We start from the raw sequence: 20,021 nt of genomic DNA, 5'->3' as shown, positions 1-20,021 counted from the left end.
TGCCACACCGAAACTCTCATATGCAACTCTTCAAACGTATCAAGTGTTCTGTAATAAACTCAATATCAGCTTCTCAGTGTCGAGGTACAGAAGCCTGAATATATTTATGAGGCTACCTTGTTAACAGCTTGGCATCAGATTATGTGAGCTCTGTTTGACCACTCTTCGAAAACCTAGCGTGAATAAATGATGGACTGTCCCTGTTACACCTTTATTCCCTTAGCGCCAGCGACTTAGTCATGAAAGTCGATGCCCTCCTTACTGCAGCGCCCAAAGGAGAAGTCAGGAGGGATGTCCAATTCATCAAAGACAGTCACAGGTAGGAAACTGTTTGCTGTCCTATTGCCTCTGCAGTCTCACATCGAAGGGTTTACTCTTCTTTTGTTATAATAGATTTGAAAATGGCTATGCCAACATTTCAAGCAGTGCCGAAAGGCAAATGTTTTGATTTGCAGTTGTGCTGAATAAGGGTTGTGTAACCTTGTGTTGCTGAATCCGCTTTGGTGTGCTGTTCTCCTCCTCAGTGTGCTCCATCTCTCCCCGCGTGAACACGAGGTCTTCTATGATGTTGTGGCTATCGTTGACCCCCTCACTAGGGAGGCACAGAAGATGTCCCCGCTACTGATTGTAAGCTGAAAAGAGGATCGTTTTTCTTCCCTACCGATTCCTTATCCAGCACGGACACTTTAAAATCACTTTCACTGAAAGGAAGGGTCAGAAACACAAAGCTTTGCAAGGTGCAAAAGAATAGATTCAGACCATTGTTATGTCATTCTATCCGTACCTGGTGCTAGGACCACATGTTTACTCTTAAATGCACATTGTCTATGCTCAGAGATAGTTAAGCTTTCAGCAACTCAAAAGCATTTAGTGAGTCTGCAAAACTTATCGGAAAATAGAATCCCCATTCTTTCTCTATCTTCTCAAAGAAGTATCCTTACTTATTTAAGATGACTTAGAAACTGTTTTCCCATGTCTGCTGCATCTTGCAAGAGGCTCGCTGTGGTGAAGAAAATGACTTGGTTGGATATGAAAATATGACTCACCATGCTTTTACAGACTGCCAGATTCAGTAGCTGTTGTTTACTGCACACACTTCACAAAAGTGTGTGCAGTATGCAGGAGAAATGAAGATCACGGCGGCATATCAGCATTAAGGCTGGTTTTAAGGAAGGATGGTCAATGTGCTCAAGGCCACTGTTGTATCGTGAAATATGTGATGTGCCAGGACATTAAAGAACCCTTTACATTTCAGTTTAGTACGAGTAATGGTCAGTGAAACTAAAATATGCCTTCAGTCTTTTTGTTCAGCTAAAGGCATTGCTTCTGCTGGACTTGGCTCTCCTCTGATCCGGTTTCCTATAACTGGGTCTCTTGTTCTGTCACTCCTGCAGGTGCTCAGTCAAGTGGTCAATGTGAGACTGCAGGTGTTTATGAATTGCAGGGACAAGTTGTCTGAGATGCCCCTCAAGAGGTAAGCTCCTGCTCCAACAGTAATTACATTTTCCTGTTTGGCTTGTTTGTGTATTCTCTGTCCGCTGCTTCTGTGCCTCGCTCCTTCCCTTTGTAAGATTATACTGCACTGATGCAATCTGCTTAATAACACCACCTTATTGCTTTGGGCCTCCCTTTGCATCCCTGCTGGGCAAATTGCTTACAGCTTGCATTGTTACGTGCTCAAGACATGCAGTAAAAACAACACAATTAAAGGTTTAAATGAGTTAATTAACATTTACACCACTGAGTGAATGTTAGTCACTATCTTATTTAGGTGTGTTCTTCTTTAATTTGTTCCATAATGGATTGTGTCCTTAGTAATGATAGTTAGAACAGTTATTTATTTAAGTTAAATTCATCAATAAGGTGTCTTGTAAGAGCATTTTCTTTAATTCATTTAGTTAATACCAAATGACAGAACATTTCCGGGAGGTTAACCCTCACATTGGAGGGCCAATTTACAGTTTGTATGTCTTCTGCTAAAACACTCCTGACCCATCACACTTCCTGTCTTCAGTGAAATATGCCTGGTAGTACACAAGTTAAACTTTGAATGTTATTCCTAACATAATCTTTCTGCTTTCTAAAGTACTGTCCTCACATTCACAAGTCATTACTATTGATCAAGAATCCTAAAACACTACCTATTAGGGATCTGATCGCCTGTTACATGACACAAATAAATAGGATAATGTGCATCCTTTCAGTTTTGTCATGTTGTCATGGAGATCCTGGTCATAAAATAATGATATCTGTAAATGAATTCCCTGCTTGATGTGATTGGGTTTATTGTATTCACTGGTATACTTCTCATCGTGGTACGACCGCAGCAGACCACAGGGCTGATCTCTGATCTCTTTTCGACTTTTGGAGAATTGATCGAAATTGGAACCAGTCCAATAGATTGTGTGTTTCCCCTGGTGTGCGAGGTTTCTCCTTATTACCTGCAACACCCCCCTCACCACTCTCCTGTGCGGTGCTAGCAGCCAGGACTCTGCCCCGGTCCACAGACACATGGCTGCTGTGACTAATACATCACTTTTAGATCATCTTTCTGCAAATAGGAAATGTTGTGCCTTACCTTTGAAAAATAAGAAGGAATTCAAAATCAATATAATTAGCGTTGGTTATGTGTATCATCTGCTACGGTGTTTACACTGATTATGACTTCTCTGTGTCAGAGGGAATACTGGATGCAATTAGCATTAATATTTGCTCGAAACTAGCCTCGGTGACAACTCTGAGTAATAACGAAGGAAAAGAACATTTCTGGTACTCAGACCACCCGCACATATTCCTGTTATTGGCCAAGCAGGCACACTGGCAGTTAGGGGATTGTATAGACACGGCTGCCACAAAAGAGCCTATCCCTCCTGTCCTAGAAAAGAGACGATTGCACTATGTCATCATTGTAATGGTTTCTGAGGTGCACTGTGTGTTTGTTGGATGGAATTGTTGACTCAGAAAAAAGTCCTGCAGGATATCCATCATTTGATGTCTTTACATTTTCCACTCTACTGTGATATATTATGTTAATTTGCATTAATCTGCAAGGCCAGCACTTATATTTGAATCTCTGGTTGTCTGTTTTCACAGCTTTTACCGCTTTGTCTTGGAGTCTGATGTGCATTTCTTGGCCAACGACACAGTGTCTCCAGGACCAGTTGCCCGCTTCCTGGATCTCCCAGAATCCCCCCTCCTCACTCTCAATATGATGACACCGGAGAGCTGGATGGTGCAGGCTGTCCGCAGTCCCTACGACTTGGACAACATCCTCCTGCAGGAGGTATCCCGCTCCCCACTCATTGTTATCAGCAGTCTAATCGCTCTCACCTCTTAATTCGGGCCGTGGGGCATTCTATTAATCATCCCCTGTTGTTTTTTCTCTTCTGTACTTTCTTGTTTGGCTCCAGGTGAGCGGGATGGTGACAGCAGAGTACGAGCTGGAGCACCTCTTGCTGGAGGGCCACTGCTTTGACTTGTCGACCGGCCAGCCCCCCCGCGGACTGCAGTTCACCCTGGGCACGAGTCGAGACCCCATCATGTATGACACTATTGTCATGGCTAACCTGGTCAGGAGCTTTCTCTACTCAAAGCTAAAGTTACCAAGACAGTTTCCTTGCACTGTGTTGGATATTGTTTATGAAAGGGCTATCATCGTAGTTAATCACCGTAGTACGTTTGGAACAGAAACTGTGAAAACAAGTGTGAGTTTAATGCTTACAATAATTACTCGAGCCTCTGCTGTTTTAACTACAACAGGGATATTTCCAGCTGAAAGCCAGTCCCGGTGCCTGGACCCTGAGATTACGTCAAGGGAGATCAGAGGATATTTATCAGGTTCTCATGTGAGTATTCACACCACTTTCAATTCCTATCTCTTCCTTACAGATATTGATATACTATAAACACATAACATATATTAGGTAATAGGGGTGGGCGATATTGAAAAATATAATATCACGATATCTTTCAAGCAGTATCACGATAGACGATATTTATCACGATATTTTTTCATGTCGGTTATTATGGTTATTTTTCAAGTTACTTAACAGTACAAGCACCTACAAGGTAACACAAACTAAAATAAAAAGGAGTAACAGACCAAAATACCATTTCGAGCTGGTTTTAATTCTGCAATGAATCCCTGAATGAACAATTCAACAGGCATTTTGATATGGCTTCCTCAGTGTTCAAGTAGGTAGGCCTACACCCTACACAACACACGTTAACACTGGTTTCTTCACCAAGTAAAGTGCACTCTCTTGCTAAATAAAATAAAAATATTCAAGGCAGTTTCTCAGTATAAAAATTCACTTTCTGTTTTAGGTAGCACTAGCAGTGATGTAACATCAATACACATGAAAAGGAGAGTAAAACATAAAACATCAATGAGGAAAAGTCAGTGCCAAACAATTAAAATGTAAACTTTAGACTTGAAGTGCAATCAAAGACTTTAGCATAACTGAACATCTGTTTCAAAAGAGAAAAACAATATAAATACCTTATTGATCAAATAAAATATAAGCCAACAGAATCAACCAAGACAATAAATGAAGTGCATTACTGTCTGAATCCTGACTAGACAGCTTGGTTTTTACTAACCGTTATCAGTATTTAGTTACTTCGGCATCATTTTGAAACGTCTATTACAATTAAATCACGGTAAAATAGGTTAATTGTGTCGTAGTTGGTTTCCACCACAGTATTTACATGGATATAAGCCCCGCCCCCTCTCCAGCGCTTGAATGACAGGAGTAAACACAGCTGACAGCCGCGGTGAAACTCCAGCGGTTAGGGTGAGAATATTCGCATTGCGTCCGTTGTGAACGCAGCATAACAAATCAACTTCGAGATTTTAACAGAATCAGGGGCACGCAGGCCATGGTGGCCGTAGGACGTACAATTATTTTCGGGGCTTCACGGCCAGACCGGCTGTCATGGCCGCCGTGAAAATCCTACCCTGGTGCACTATCACGATAGATATGATATCTCTGAAAAGGCATATTGTGGAGACCTAATATCGTCTCGATGATATATATCGTCATATCGCCCACCCCTATTAGGTAATGATACTAATCAGGCTGCTTCATAAATAGCACAGCATGAAGGTTGTTTTCAGCTACCTCTCCATGTCATGCTGGTAGCTATGAAGCCCATCGCTATGGTAACATAGAGAGCTGCTGACAGTGTAGCAGCTGAAGGTTTTGATGAGTGCAGGGAGTTCTGCTCTACTGAGCGGAGACACAGGTAGGAGGAGAGGGATGCTATTAAAGAGAAGACAAAGTGGAGGGATGATTCAGCTGGTCACCTGCCATGCCAGACAGCGAAATATCAGTAGAATGTGTTTCAGTTAGGACGGCGTAGGTGTCAAAGGCTGCATACACTAGACACAGCGTGTTGGCGTTGTCTAATTTCCCCGGACAAATAAAAACAATATTGTGCTTTGATGCTTTTTGAATAGAATACAAAAAAACCATCCATGTATTCTTTTAATTCTGGACTACTAATTGAGAAAGAAAGTCAAATTGACCAAAGCCAAATTATTTTTAATTTTTTAAAGGAACTAATAGCTCATAATATAAATTCTGCATTACATGATAATCCCTCATAATCAAGAACCCTGAATCCAGTCTGCATACTCAGCTGTGCTGCTTCCTGCACGAGATGTCCCTACAATCACACATATTGTCCTGTCTGGCTATCCTCACACAAGATTTAGGACACATACAGCCCTCGGTTCCTCTGGAATCATATCAGACAACCAAGATTTATTCCCCAATCCTCCAGGTGAAGCTAAGAGGTGATGTAATTTTTCACCTTGGCAGTGTCATTATTCTTGTGGTTAGCGGCACTCTGCTCTGGTTAGGTGGCCGATCAGAGTCTAGTGGGAGCGCCTGTGCTCTCCATTCTCCGAGCCTGGGTTTTGCGGTTCCACCCCGCGCTGCCACTGCGTCTTGCCCTGACAGCGATGAATGAGATGGCCCGCTCTCCTCTCCTAAGAGCAGGGATACAGATTGATCTCTGGCGCTTTCTAACACAATCCCTAAAGGCTGAGTTGCATCAGTGACAGCAGAGGAGTCGAAACACAAGCAGCACTTTGGGCCCAATGAGGAGGGGGCATTTATCATAGTGATAAGGTTAGCTTTTTGCCTTTAGTAAGCACTGGAGTCGGAATGGCTCGCTGTGCATCGTAGCCTTTTGCTCATCTCTTCCTGAAGTTTGCTCTCTGGTGTTTCACCATGCAGATCCTGCCTGCCAAAACACATTCTCCACTGGACACATCTGTCCTAAAACAATTACAGTGAAAGGCAAGTGTTATACAATCAATACAGAACAGAGTTTCTCATTACGTCTGCCAGTATGTGGCGGGGAAGTAGTGATGGATACAATACTGGTGAGGTGATTCTAAATGATGATGGAGGACAATGAATATGATCAGAGTGTGACCCTGGCAGATGTCCCATTATCTTCCTTCAGTGCTTGCTCTCACTGTCGGTTAGTTGCATGTCCATTATCTGCTGTTGTCTCCCTAATGAAAGCAGCTCATGCACTACACTTCACTGTTGCTATGGGTAACACATGCAAACCAATCTCCGTCACTGGAAAACATGGAATCAAGTCAGACTGGTTGGTTGAGTTGCTTTATTAACTTCTTAAACTAAAGGTGATGCTGATACAGACACTTTATATGTAATAACAATAATGACCTTGCTCTATATTGTGTCATTGTATTTTGTCCCTAGACTTTTAGTGTACACGTTTTTTACTACCGTCAAGTTTAAAGTTTGTGATAAAAGCTTCACATTATTTCTGAGTTCATTATTATATCACAATGAATATGTATATCATAAAATATACTATATCAGTATAACCGTATCAAAATCAAACGGTTTCGCACTTTAATGTGTCCAAAAACACACATTTTATCATTTTTTGGAATTGCTATTATTTTAAAATTATGTTATTTTGACTGCTGATAGATTTGTTGATGATAGATTCGGTCTGTTAAGTTTGAATAAAGATGCGGCCTTCCCTCTGTTATTCTTACTAACTGCAGATCTGTTATCTCGATGTCCTCATTCTTTGATTTCCAATCTTAAGTGAGTAATGATTTTTCTCTCTTTGTCCGCTTGTTCAGGCACGATGGAACGGATTCCCCTGCAGATGCTGGTGATGTCCTTGTGGTGCTGAACAGCTTCCACAGTAAGATCATCAAAGTCCGAGTGAGTGTTTTTTCAGACCTTTACAGAGTACGTGAGATTTCTAGCAGCACCGAGCATTATGAAGCGTGCAGTAAAAGGCTCCAGCTGGTCACACATGGAGGATATCGGGATGAATTTAAGCCGTTTATAATAAAATCACTGATGCAATGATTGTTGTGTGTCTCCTTTCACATTATAGGTACAGAAAAAGGCAGAGAAGATCAATGAAGATCTTTTGAGTGAAAACAGTGAAAGTAAAGGCATATGGGACTCCATAGCAAGGTGTGTAATCGATTCTCACACACATCTTACATTTGGTTGCTTTAAAAACTCTCCCTCAGCCGACTGGCAGTAACCACTGTGAGCTCATTGATCTGCTGATGTTCCTTCTGTTTGTCAATTATACCTTGTGGTTTCAGGAGATCTAATTCCTCCCCTCGATCCAGACTGCAATATTATGCTATAAGATCTAGTCTTGCAAAGAATATGTGCTTCTGTAGGTATGTGTGTGCGTGCATTTGTGTGTTTTCCCCAACACTTCCTAACTGTGTGATCCTGTCTCCTCACTTAATGCCGGCTGTGTGAAGTGTTTGGAGCACTTTTGAAAAAAGGTAGGCAGTGTTGTTGCAAACCATTTAACACTTAACGCTTCCTCATATTCATTAGCATGCAGTTATTGGTAACTGTTTGTAATGAGAGAGAATGTTTTTATGAGAAATTATAATGTCAAGCTGTGTTTAAATAGGATGTTTCATTTTCATGTGCTCTTTTGCATTCATTCATTTATCAATGTGGTCATTTTCAGAATATCAACAGCACTAAATGAAATGGTGTATCCTGCTTTATGTCCATGTCTAAGAGTGTGAACAATTTAACTTTTCTCCTTGAGTAAACATCAGCTGTAATTGGTTGCTGACGGAAACAGTTAAACTAGTTTCCACACCTCACTTGAGCCTCGATTTTCTCCCTGACAAACGTGTCTAGAGCTCACCGACAAAAGCCATCAGAGTGGTGTTCGTATGTGCTATTTGTGAACTGCTCAAAGATAGCAGACGTTTCCTAGAAGGCTAAATATCTGACCCTGCCATGAGCAGTTAGCCAGCCAATGAGAGCGCAGGACTTGTGACAGATGAAATATCGCCTCTTGGCTGAAACGGCCACATTTACAGCAACGTCTATTAATGTGCACTGTCCCTGAAATAAGGGTAAACCTGCAGGAGGGGACGCCTGTAGCCTTTAAACACAGACCAAAGTTATGTTGCACACGCAGGGTAATTGGTTAAGAGTAAAGATGTGTGGAAGCATTAAAAAGCATGAGCATTGAACCAGTTATTTACTGTCATGCCTCCTGTGTGTTTTAGTGAAGTCAGCGGGGATTCCTCCTGGTGAAAGGCGATGGTCATGTAATGTGAAAACCACATGGACATATACAAAGACTGCCAGTTGTGTAGCGTGAACAATGAAGTCATGTAGTGTGAACTTGGCCTCAGCATGCATTCACCTTCACTATGAAAGAAGACCTTTACTTAGGCAGAGATATACCAATAGGGACCACTATATACGACTCCCTCGTAATGCCAAGGTGCTGGGACTCAGATGAAACCTCACATTCAGTAGGAACAGTGCAGACTACATTCTGATCATGTGACTGCGGACTAGCCGTGTATGTTTACCGTCATACTGTAGAGCAGCGGTTCCCAACGTTTTTCAACTCAGGAACACACAACAAAAATGTTTGCGGCCCACATTCAACCATAAACAATACGGAGGCTAAGTAAAGTTCTGATTGGTCAATTCAGAACATCTGACACGTTAATCCAATAGTACAGACCACTGTCAAGGACTGTTTTGGCCGTTGCTAAGGAGGATCAAGAAAAAGAAAGGAAAAGAGGTTCAAATAAAAAAACGTTATGATGTTTTCCACACAAATCATAAGGTTTTGCAAATTATTTACAATGCCTTCGCGGACCACTAGGGGGCCACGGCCCACAGGTTGGGAACCGCTGCTGTAGAGGTATTGGTAGTACAGTGATTCTTATTGTTATTTAAGGGTATTGGAAGGTCTTTGACCATGTTTATCCAGGTTATCTGGGAACATCAAGCTTGGTTGGGCGATACTAGCCTTTGGTCCCTGTGTTATTGCAAATAGAGCCGTGATCTCAGCAATACATTAAGAGCATTCTTGGTTCTGCTGTCTGATCGGGAAGCTTTCTGTAAAGGTATTCTGGGCTTGTGCATCTGGGAGGGCAACCCCGGGCGGAAACCGAACAAAGTGAAGGGATTACAGATCCCTCCTGGCCTTAGCATTTGCTTTTAGGAGCTCCAGGACCTCATTTGGAATATACTTTATAACCTGCCTCTGCTATGGCCAAGGGGAAAAGAGCTGGAAGTAGTGAGATGGATGAATAGATTTCTAATTGAATGTAATCTTAAGACCATTTCCCATGGTATGGCTGAATTTGAGTAATGATAATACTTTTAACGTTAAAAGGTTAAGTAATAGGTTGAATTGGCTTGTTCCAGGAGGCATAGCGTCTTCTTTAGTGCCAGTGAATTGTATTAAACTTAACCACATTTCTACACATTGCTCTGGAGAATATAACAATCAAGTCCTCATCAGTCCTACTTAACATCCAGGGGAGGTTTGGAAATGATGACTAAATAAAGCAGTCATTAGATAAAAGATGAGCAAAAAACACACTGAAAACCATCCAACACAATTAGGTTTGTTTTACAGGTGACCCACACAATGAAATCATTGTTTAGTCTAGAATGCTTTTGCATAAATATATTTAAAAACATTTAAAAATGACTGCACAACTTAATAATAGCGACAGATTAACCGCAGTAAAATGGTCTGAATATTTCAGCAAACATTATGTACACCTCAACGAGTTATCTTAGAAAGTGTTGGTAGTTGGTAGTGTTGGTAGTTGGTAGTGTTGGTAGTTAGTAGTGTTGGTAGTTGGTAGTTAGTAGTGTTGGTAGTGTTGGTAGTTAGTAGTGTTGGTAGTGTTGGTAGTTAGTAGTGTTGGTAGTGTTGGTAGTTAGTAGTGTTGGTAGTTAGTAGTGTTGGTAGTTAGTAGTGTTGGTAGTTAGTAGTGTTGGTAGTTGGTAGTGTTGGTAGTTGGTAGTGTTGGTAGTGTTGGTACGTTCGTCGTGTTGGTCGTTCGTGTTGGTACGTGTTGCTCGTTCGTCGTGTGGGTCGTTCGTCGTGTTGGTCGTGTGTTGGTCGTGTGTTGGTCGTGTTGGTCGTGTGTTGGTCGTGTTGGTCGTGTGTTGGTCGTGTGTTGGTCGTGTGTTGGTCGTGTGTTGGTCGTGTGTTGGTCGTGTTGGTCGTGTCTTGGGTCGTGTGTTGGCGTGTGTTGGTCTGTTGGTCGTGTGTTCGTCGTGTTGGTCGTGTTGGTCGTGTGTTGGTCGTGTGTTGGTCGTTGGTCGTGTTGTCGTTCGTCGTGTTGGTCGTGTGTTGGTCGTGTGTTGGTCGTGTTGGTAGTTAGTAGTGTTGGTAGTTAGTAGTGTTGGTAGTTAGTAGTGTTGGTAGTTGGTAGTGTTGGTAGTTGGTAGTGTTGGTAGTTAGTAGTGTTGGTAGTGTGTAGTGTTGGTAGTTAGTAGTGTTGGTAGTGTTGGTAGTGTTGGTAGTTAGTAGTGTTGGTAGTTAGTAGTGTTGGTAGTGGCAAAGATGTCTTTTTACCCATCACTTCATTTGTAACTTCAGAATGCGTTGAGGGATTTGCTTTGAATGGCGGAACTGAAGGCCATGTATTGATCGAACACATCTGAAGAACTAGTGATGTGGATCGAATTTTGAGTGAGTGAGTTTTTACAAATGATCTCATCTCTAAGGAGACTTTTATCTGTGTAGACTGTAGAGTAATAATGAGGCTGAGTGAAAATAGATGTATTTCCTTTTCGACATGCTCTCAAACCTTTTTCTTCTTTGTGTCCGGCTGGAAAAGGGAAATGAAGGAACAGAGCTGTCCCCCATGAGTGTTGAGGTCTCTTCTTGCTTTGTTACCGTTTTGGATGGTTGTGGGTTGGTTTTGAGACTTTTCCATGAGGGTCTCACACCCCGGCAAACAGCAACAGTTAATAGCTTGAAGAGTAATAGAAAACAAAAGGTACAATACATCTTCTATCAGTTTGTTTGTGCGTGCTTATGGCAAACATCTTGTTTGTGTCTTTGGATGATCTCCACACAGATATAATTATTCTGCTCAATCTACAGAGTTGTAGGAAAATGAGTAGAATTATGTTCTGTTGGTGTCCATCGCTCAGGATTTATTCAGAGCCTTGTGGATACTTCCAGAGGTCCAGATTATCTGGTGTGAGTGAGTCAGCCAAACGGGCTCTCACCTGACTCTCTAAAGCTGCTTATCTGCGGGGTTGGGGGGGCTTTTATAATGGCTGGCTTAGTCATGGCAGGCAGCCGGTATCCCCAGACCCTACTGATGTGTGGGGACTCCCTGAAAGCCAACTCAACCAGAGAGAGCTTTGGTTTGAAAAGGGAGATAACCGCTCTACAACTGAGCAACGTGCAGCATCATGGGCCATCTGTAGGTTTGTGTTGTATGGATGTTACTCGCTAACCAGACAGTTTCGTATTCAGTATTTGCATGTGCGAGTTGCTTTTAGAGGACGGGTAGCGGTATGCTCCCTTCACACCTCCCCCCCTCTCACTGGTGTCTTCCTGGAGCCTCGGGCCCAGCCTGTGTTTGTGATTGAGTGTGGGAGAGACTCTCCTCCCCTCATCAGCAGTCTGTTGCCGACAAGGACACACAGTTTGACTGCAGACACATCTACCCTCCAGCACAATGCCTGATTTCTGTCCGCTAAATGTGCCCGGCGTCATGAGACACTGCTCTTCTATAGAGTTGGGGTGTGGAGAGTGTCCTTCTGAAATATAGGGTTTGTGCTGGTATCTCAACACTGTATTAAATTAAGTTTGTAACCTTGATTTTCTAATTGTTGGTTAACCTTTTGCTAACACCTAGCTATTTACTTCAGTTTCACTATCTTTTAGCAGGCATTTTTAATAAGTGTCGACGCAGTGATTTATTTTCCCTTTCTTGCTGCTTTGGTATTCTCGTGTCCTGGGGTTCTCCAACGTGGGAGGAGCTGCTCCACGGTGGACCACATGTCATGTCATTTGCTTCAAATGTGATTGCAGTTGGACCATATCAAAAATGCACTATGCACAGTAGTCCCATTGTGTGTTCTGTTTCATCTCGTTCATTAGTAAAAGCAGACATTTTCTTTATGTCTGCCAATTGGCATCTTTACTAAATTAATGAATTCCAACAACCTGTTTAAAATCACTGCATCACTAGTTCATGCAGTGCAAATGAACAGGGTTGGAAACAGTTCATTCAGTTACATGAGGAAATGATCATTTAAACGTCTCTGTCCTAACAAATGAACCCCGTCGGGTCCCACCAGGTTATCAGGCTTACCAGAGTTACCTCCGACATAAACGGTGCCTCAAGCTTTGCATTATTAATTGCGCCGTGATGTGTAGCTGAAATGTTTTGGAGAAATTATGCAACCACCGGCTTAAACACTTTCCTTTGTCTCTTCTTATATAAACATTATGTTTGCAATGGGTCCAATCTAATGAATATACACCAAATATGAACTCGCCGGTTTGTTAAAAAAAGAGAACCAGCGAGGCAGCAAAACACTAAATCACAACAAAAGAGACGTGCCTTCTTGTGTAGGTCCCTTTACTAGATCGACTACTCTCTTTCCACAGATCGCTCGTGTGCAAATCACTCTCTGCGGCCGAGCTCCCTGTCGTCATCACGGCTGTTGAATTATTCCACGTTCAGCTTGACCTAACGTTACATTTATTTTTCAATCAATGCATTTGACGTTGTGTGACTCCCATCATGCAATGCATTCAGAGAAGCAGCTCAGGCCCACGAACCAACAAGCAAGGCAGACAGCGGAAGTAGTGCTGCCTCTTTTTTCACAATCATTTTTTATTAGATTACGTTTTCTTTTTTTTGTGATAAAAGCGCACTCTGCTGCTTTATCCTCCGGCTGAAGCCTAAAGTGTTTATTATACATTTATGTTCAAATCCATGACACGCTTAGTGCTCCCAGTTCAAATGTAACAGCGCAACTTTGACTTACTGTTTTATCGATTGGATAGAAATTGTTTTAGATAATGCTCTTCGTATGGTGGCTAAAAGTTAACATGTCACAGCTACTTGCAGTGTCTCGGTTCTATCACATTATTATCTAGATCCTGCAGAAATCTACATTTCTGTTCAAATCATATGAAAATCACGGCTTTCCTTACCATCGATTCATTCAAATGAAACGCCACTGCTTCACAGTATTGCATGGTTTGTCTAAAAACGCTTTTCCCCCGGGTGTTATAATAATGATTGCTCCTGGTTCTGAAAAAGCATGGTGTGTGCTGGCTTAGTCCTGATTTACTTTCACCATGAATACGATGCCAGTGGCTCACGTTCCGTCCTCTCATGTACAGCATCACAGGTGGCGGCTCCAAGAAGGATGAGGGCGAAAAGCACAAGGAGGACGTTCTCAACATATTTTCTGTGGCCTCGGGACATCTGTACGAGCGCTTTTTGAGGTGGGTCACCTTGAGTTCACAAACACAAACACTCACACGCTTCCTTTCCAGGCCCTTCATGCTGCGTTCCTTTAAGCCCTGATCCTCGAGCTGATCCTTCCCTCTTCCTTCACCATTTCAGAATAATGATGCTGTCCGTCCTTCGACACACAAAAACACCTGTTAAGTTCTGGTTCCTCAAGAATTACCTCTCACCGTCTTTCAAGGTACTTCCCCTTTCATTCTGTTATTCCTGCCTAGAGAAGAACGGGTCCTTCAGAGCTTTATTTAGACTAAGCAAAGGAAGGATCTGAGGGTTGTTCCCTTTTTGTAATATCCTCTCAGTCTTATGACCTTTTTATGCTTGTAACATAATGTCTGGAACACACAAAAGAACCAGCATTATATTTGTACTACTGGGCTGAATTGTGTAATATATTTGTCATTTCTTTCTAAGTAAGCTCCTTATAGATAGTTTGTTAGCCTATCCACAAGTATTAATATCATTGTAGCACTTTTCTTAGGTGTTTAGTTAATGAGAAATGTGCCTCATATTGGATTTCTTTCACCTCTGGTGTGTTTTTTGGGGTGTTTAGGAAACCATCTCTGAAATGGCCGAGTCTCTTGGCTTCCAGTATGAACTGGTGCAGTACAAGTGGCCCCGTTGGCTCCACCAGCAGACTGAGAAGCAGCGCATTATCTGGGGATACAAAATCCTCTTCCTGGATGTCCTGTTCCCGCTGGCTGTGGACAAGATCATCTTTGTGGACGCCGATCAGGTAGGCATCAAATGAAAGTGTCATAGGAAGGAGCTAGTCGTGACTCGTGAGTGGCTGAAAGTGAAAGAGATATCAGTTCCAGCGCCGGTGTGAAGATTGGATGAGAACGCCGCTGAGGGTCGTCACTCCTCTCCGGACTCACCAATGTTCTCGCTCGTTCTCTCGCAGATAGTTCGGGCTGATCTGAAGGAGCTGAGGGATTTCGACCTGCAGGGAGCTCCTTATGGCTACACTCCGTTCTGTGACAGTCGCAGAGAGATGGAAGGTTATCGCTTCTGGAAAACCGGCTACTGGGCCTCACATCTAGGACACAGGAAATACCACATCAGGTAGTTCTTTAAACAACTGTGAAGGGAGAGCATAGCAGCACCAGCATTCTGTCTGCTTGACTTCTGATATGTTCTATTATATACTATCAACATCAACACTATTCCTCTTTCTGATATTTTCCCAGTTTAGAAATAAATAGTTGTCACCATTTATTGGAATTGATGTCCTTGAAGGCTATTCACTCAGTATTTATTTGAGGACTGTTATCACATGTGTCTATGCTTTGAAAAGCGGAATGAAACATTTCAAGGAAGTCTAAAAAAAAACTAAACATATGATGGAAACATCTTTCTCTGCCTGACACTGCCCGTACTCGTTGGCTTGCCTCCAGTAAAGAGTCGAGTGGAATTATTCATCATTTGACAATAACATGTTTTTGTTGTTCCATCTAAGTTCCAGGTATAAAAGAGGAGGAACTGGAACATTACTTGTGTATTCTTGTACTTCGAGGCTGGAAGTACTGCTGCTGTTTTGTTTTTTTGGATCTCAGAAACTGTAAACCCAAGAGAAAGCTTAACTTTTCCCACAGTGTAGTGTTGCATCTCATCCTACCCACGCAATATAATTGAACCAATCTGCCAGAAGTTCGCTCACTTTGATTTGTCAAAAGAGTATTGTTTTCTTCCAGATTGCTTATTTGCAGTCAAAAAATATATACACCATTTTAATGTTCCAATTTCCAAAAAAGAAATGGTGGCTGCGCTACAGTACTGTGTTCATCCAGTTTCCATGGTGATTGGACTTCACCAATTATAGTTGCAGTTCTTGTGGCTCTGAAATAAAAAGTTCAGATTATTGCTCGGCGTGTGGCACCGAGTTCTCCCTCTGTCAGTGTGATGGCAGCCAGTGGCTGAGCAGAGTACAGAGCTGTAAAGCTGTCATTTGATTGGATGCCAGCGTGATGCTTAGCTCTGTGGGGGGGACAGATGCAGCGAGGGTTTAATGATCTGCATCAGTGAGCCCAGGTAAAGAGGAGGTGGTGAAAATCAGCTGGCAGGCCTAAAACTACAAGCAACCCAGGGAATCCTTAAGAGTTTGGGAATTTGAGGGGGAAAGAATACAAGTTGAAGTTTAATGGAAACATTTAGTTCTGTAAAGCCTGTAGCCTCATAATTCTCATCCTAAAGACTCTCAGGGTTGGAAAAGTAGTCATCGTGTCACAGTTCTTGAATTTGAAAGAATGTACATTGAAAGTAATTAAAATCCATGTCTATAAAGGTGTGGGAGCCCTGATCTAATAAGTGAAACAACAAGGTTTACTACGTTGGTTTATTAATATGAAACATTAGGGTCAATTATCCAAATGTGTCTAGGGTATTTATCTTTATTAAGTCATTATTTGTTTTATTAAGTCATTCCTACGGGCCTTCCCTTCAAGAAATAGTTTTCTCGCACCTGCTTTTTATGTCTCTCCCTCCTATTTTCCAACCAGCGCGCTGTACGTAGTAGATTTGAAGAAGTTCCGGAAGATTGCCGCTGGGGACAGATTACGAGGCCAGTACCAGGCCCTGAGCCAGGACCCCAACAGTCTGTCCAACCTGGACCAGGTACGCCGCTCTGAGGGACATCATAGCATTATAAACACGCTGTTGAGATTCCACATTTGTGATATAGGTTTGTTTCTTTAGGACCTTCCTAACAACATGATCCACCAAGTGGCCATCAAGTCTCTCCCTCAGGAGTGGCTGTGGTGTGAGACGTGGTGCGATGAAACCTCCAAAGTCTCCGCTAAGACCATCGACCTGGTGAGTTCCACAGCCGTGACATCCATTATCATTCACATCTTTTTAGAGGAGCTTTTTATTAGCAGCCCCCCACTTTAAATGTTCTTTTAGTCCTTATTATATTGTTTTATTTATTTTATAGGTCTTAAAGGATTTTATCTTTTATTAATCTAACATGCTTTAATAGCAATTTTTCTTTTGGTTGGTATATTTGAATTCTTAATCGATTAACCTTTAGTAGAATTATGGCATTTCTATTACTATTATCTTTCTATTTGTATTTTTGTTGTACCTATTATGTTCACTTTGTTTTATGGGGTTTTATATTGTTGCATCGACTCAGTTGTCTTGTGTCTTATCTGTCAGAGAGAAACCATTATTTATTTTATTTGTATTATCATACATTTGTTCTTGTTTGTGTCAGTATTGTACCTTTTGTCTTGAATTTGTTGTTTATTGTATTTTATAAAGCACTTTGAGCTACTGTAGGGCTGCTCAATTAATCGTATTTTAATCGCAATTCCGTTTTTGGCTTGCAACAATTATGAAAACAACATAATCGAAATAAAACGATTATTTATTTAATTTAATTTTTTTGGTTTTTCAGTTGAATTACATTTAAAGTTCAGGGTAATCAACTGTTAAAAACATACTGTTCACATTCTTTTTCAATAAATTGATGTTTTCAAAGTAAATGGATAATCGTTTTTAATAATCGTGATATCAATTATTGACCCAAATAATCGAGATTATGATTTTTGCCATAATCGAGCAGCCCTACTTTGAGCTGCATGTGTTGTATGAAAAGTGCTATATAAATAAAGCTCCATTATTAATATTAACAGCTTTTTTTAGATGGTAAAATCCCTTTTTCCTTCTTTTTAAAAATATGTATTATGTCTTGAAACATGCTGATAATGAACAAAGGGCTCATATACCACTTTCTAGCCATGTTTGCAGGTTTTTCCTGACAATGGTGAACTGTATTTGCTGCAGCACTAAAAGACTGGATTCCCCTCGACAGTGTAATGTCCATGATGCACTTGGCATTTAGGAAGCTATTTAGGAGCAATCCTGTAGTCTCCTAAACTCCTTTAGAGAATTACTGGACGGCTGCAGTGGATTGGAATAGGAAGCATTGTCTCATTGTGGTAATTCAGACACAAGACATGGGCTAATGTCCTTTTAACAGAATTGGAAATCAAATTAGGTTCCAACGCTCGCCACGGACAGTGCTGGGAACGACAATACGTCTCGTTGGGAGGAAGTGGCCCGCGTGCTGTGAGTGATGCGCTTTGTCTCTCTGCTGCAGTGCAATAACCCGAGGACCAAGGAGCCCAAGCTAACGGCCGCAGCTAGGATCGTGCCAGAGTGGGTAGAATATGACAACGAGATAAAACAGCTGCTGAGGCGGGTTCAGGGACAGGAGGACACACCAGCGCCAAAACACACTCCCTCTGCCTCACAACATGAAAAAGGTTTGAAATGAAACGTCTTGTATTCCCAGTTTTACAAGAAAGAAAAGTCAAATGATCTATTCTACTCCTGTATGATTAACCTTTCTGTCTCTCTCTCTCCACTGTGCTCATTTTCATTATTCCTCTCCTACCTTCACCCCTAGACAACCAGCGTGATGAACTTTAGTGCCTGCCAGCCCCGTCCTGGAGAGGGGGAGGGGGCAGAACCTTTTTGCACGCAGCCCACCTGTGAAGCTTGACAGACAATTCCATCTAAACATAGCCATGGAGCGTTGCATCCCCAGCAGGATGTGATATTTTCAGATGCCATATCTGCTTCTGCAGTCTTACAAAATGAACACATATTGTAAGTGTTAACTGCCGACTGGGAACTTACGGGGTGCTTTCATCACTCAAATAAGTTCTTTGTTAGGATGTGGTTGCCATGGTAAATGAAGTTAACTAAGAAGGAACTTGACAAGAAATTCCATAAGTGAAACATGATTTGTGATCCTGCCCCACCCTTCCATCACTTTTGATTAATACCTGGCATGTACTGTTATCAATTATGTAATGATGCTGTCAAACGGATAAATAAATCAACAAGCCACAATATCCTCATAGCGGGGGTAATGATGAGAGGTCACAAAGCACTCTCTCAGGCGTGTGTTTGAAAATAAAAACAATATTGCACTGATAATGTATGCTCGAATCAGACAGAGAGGGCACATTTCTAAGACCCTTTTTGTTCTGTTTTTCTATCATGGAAAACTGTTTCACAAAGTTTATGCATTTGCGTATCAATTTGCCAAAACCAAAGTGGTGATAGACATAAAGCCAGTCTGCTTTTCAATGTCCTTTCTTACTGTCACATTAGTACTTGGGACTGTTCTTTATCTGTGGGTGTCACTCTTATTCTTGGTCAAGAGTAGGGGGACTGTCTTTTGTTTACCTCAAATCTTTTTTAGTTTAGCCTTCCCTTGCAAGATTCCTTATACAGGTTAGAGAGTTAATACTCATTGATCATCTATAGTAAGTAGAATATCATTGTTCCACTCTCCTGTCCAGTTGCTCCTTTATTATAAATCATATCAGAAATCTGAAACAAAAGTCCAATATGTCTGAATATATGACTATGAACGTTCAGCATCACTCATTGATCAGTATGAACAGTCCTGCTCACTTGTATTTATATCGGCTGAGGCTTTATTAGGTCAAACAAACATTAAATATCTTATGTTGAAATTCAAATGTATTTTTAGGCTTTTTGTTTTATTTCAAGGTGGCTTTGAAACTATTCTCAAGCGCTTCAGCAGTCACATCTGGAGCCTGTTCAATTTCACACATTGTTCATTTAAATTAAAGTGAATGGACGTCTTATTACCTTTGTTTTATTTGCCATAAATGTGTTTTGAATACTTGTTGGAAGGGTACTCTCTTTTGCTTTTTAAATTTCAAATAGAGGTTCCAATTAAACTATAATTAAAGCTGGGAGTGCCATGATGTTTTATAAAATTACAAATTCAACCCCTTTACCCAACAGCATTTACAGTTGGTTAAACCCCGCCCCTGAATAGCGATTATCCAATGGCAGGACCTCATTGCCAAGGTGTGGATCAGAGGGTCCTCATTTGCACACTAAAGGTCATGGTCTATTGGTAGGATTTATGATTTTAACTTATTACAGTATGTTTTCATCTTGGCTAGATTTGGCTTCACTGCATTGAGTTTTTAGAAGTTACTTTCAAATATTATAATTCCACAATGAACCAGTGCTTTTGTCTCAGGAATAAAATGGGTGATGCTGCTCAGTCAAAGCCAACTGTCATTTGTCCTTGTCTTAAAGCCAATTAAACATTTTTGCTGTGTCAAATATAATTGTTTATATTTCTGTTTGGTAAAAATAAATCTTTGATACAAAACCATCATTACTGAATCCTTTGTTTAATCTG

At 41.4% G+C, this 20,021-nt stretch overlaps 1 protein-coding gene across 3 annotated transcripts in view; it reads left to right on the top strand.

Annotated features, from left to right (window-relative positions):
* The window catches only part of uggt2 (UDP-glucose glycoprotein glucosyltransferase 2), a 54,544-nt gene extending 34,547 nt beyond the window's left edge, over positions 1-19,997 (top strand). The window contains exons 25-41 of one of the 3 annotated variants that reach the window (XM_034110132.1): positions 224-319; positions 525-627; positions 1,395-1,474; positions 3,094-3,283; positions 3,411-3,569; positions 3,760-3,845; positions 7,139-7,223; positions 7,402-7,484; positions 7,790-7,813; positions 13,696-13,800; positions 13,922-14,006; positions 14,376-14,558; positions 14,727-14,887; positions 16,321-16,435; positions 16,517-16,633; positions 17,925-18,090; positions 18,234-19,997. In XM_034110132.1, coding sequence (XP_033966023.1) covers positions 224-319; positions 525-627; positions 1,395-1,474; positions 3,094-3,283; positions 3,411-3,569; positions 3,760-3,845; positions 7,139-7,223; positions 7,402-7,484; positions 7,790-7,813; positions 13,696-13,800; positions 13,922-14,006; positions 14,376-14,558; positions 14,727-14,887; positions 16,321-16,435; positions 16,517-16,633; positions 17,925-18,090; positions 18,234-18,256 — 1,861 coding nt within the window. In that variant the 3' untranslated portion in view covers positions 18,257-19,997. Of the gene's footprint in view, positions 1-223; positions 320-524; positions 628-1,394; positions 1,475-3,093; positions 3,284-3,410; positions 3,570-3,759; positions 3,846-7,138; positions 7,224-7,401; positions 7,485-7,621; positions 7,703-7,789; positions 7,814-13,695; positions 13,801-13,921; positions 14,007-14,375; positions 14,559-14,726; positions 14,888-16,320; positions 16,436-16,516; positions 16,634-17,924; positions 18,091-18,233 lie in introns of all 3 variants that reach the window. The other 2 variants (XM_034110131.1, XM_034110133.1) reach the window with 2 other exon arrangements.
* The last annotated feature ends 24 nt before the right edge of the window (positions 19,998-20,021 follow it).

This window comes from Pseudochaenichthys georgianus, chromosome 21 (assembly GCF_902827115.2).
Source record: "Pseudochaenichthys georgianus chromosome 21, fPseGeo1.2, whole genome shotgun sequence".
NCBI classification, from domain to species: Eukaryota; Metazoa; Chordata; class Actinopteri; order Perciformes; family Channichthyidae; genus Pseudochaenichthys; species Pseudochaenichthys georgianus.
Note: the sequence above shows the minus strand (reverse complement) of the source record. Positions and strands in the feature narration are given on the sequence as shown.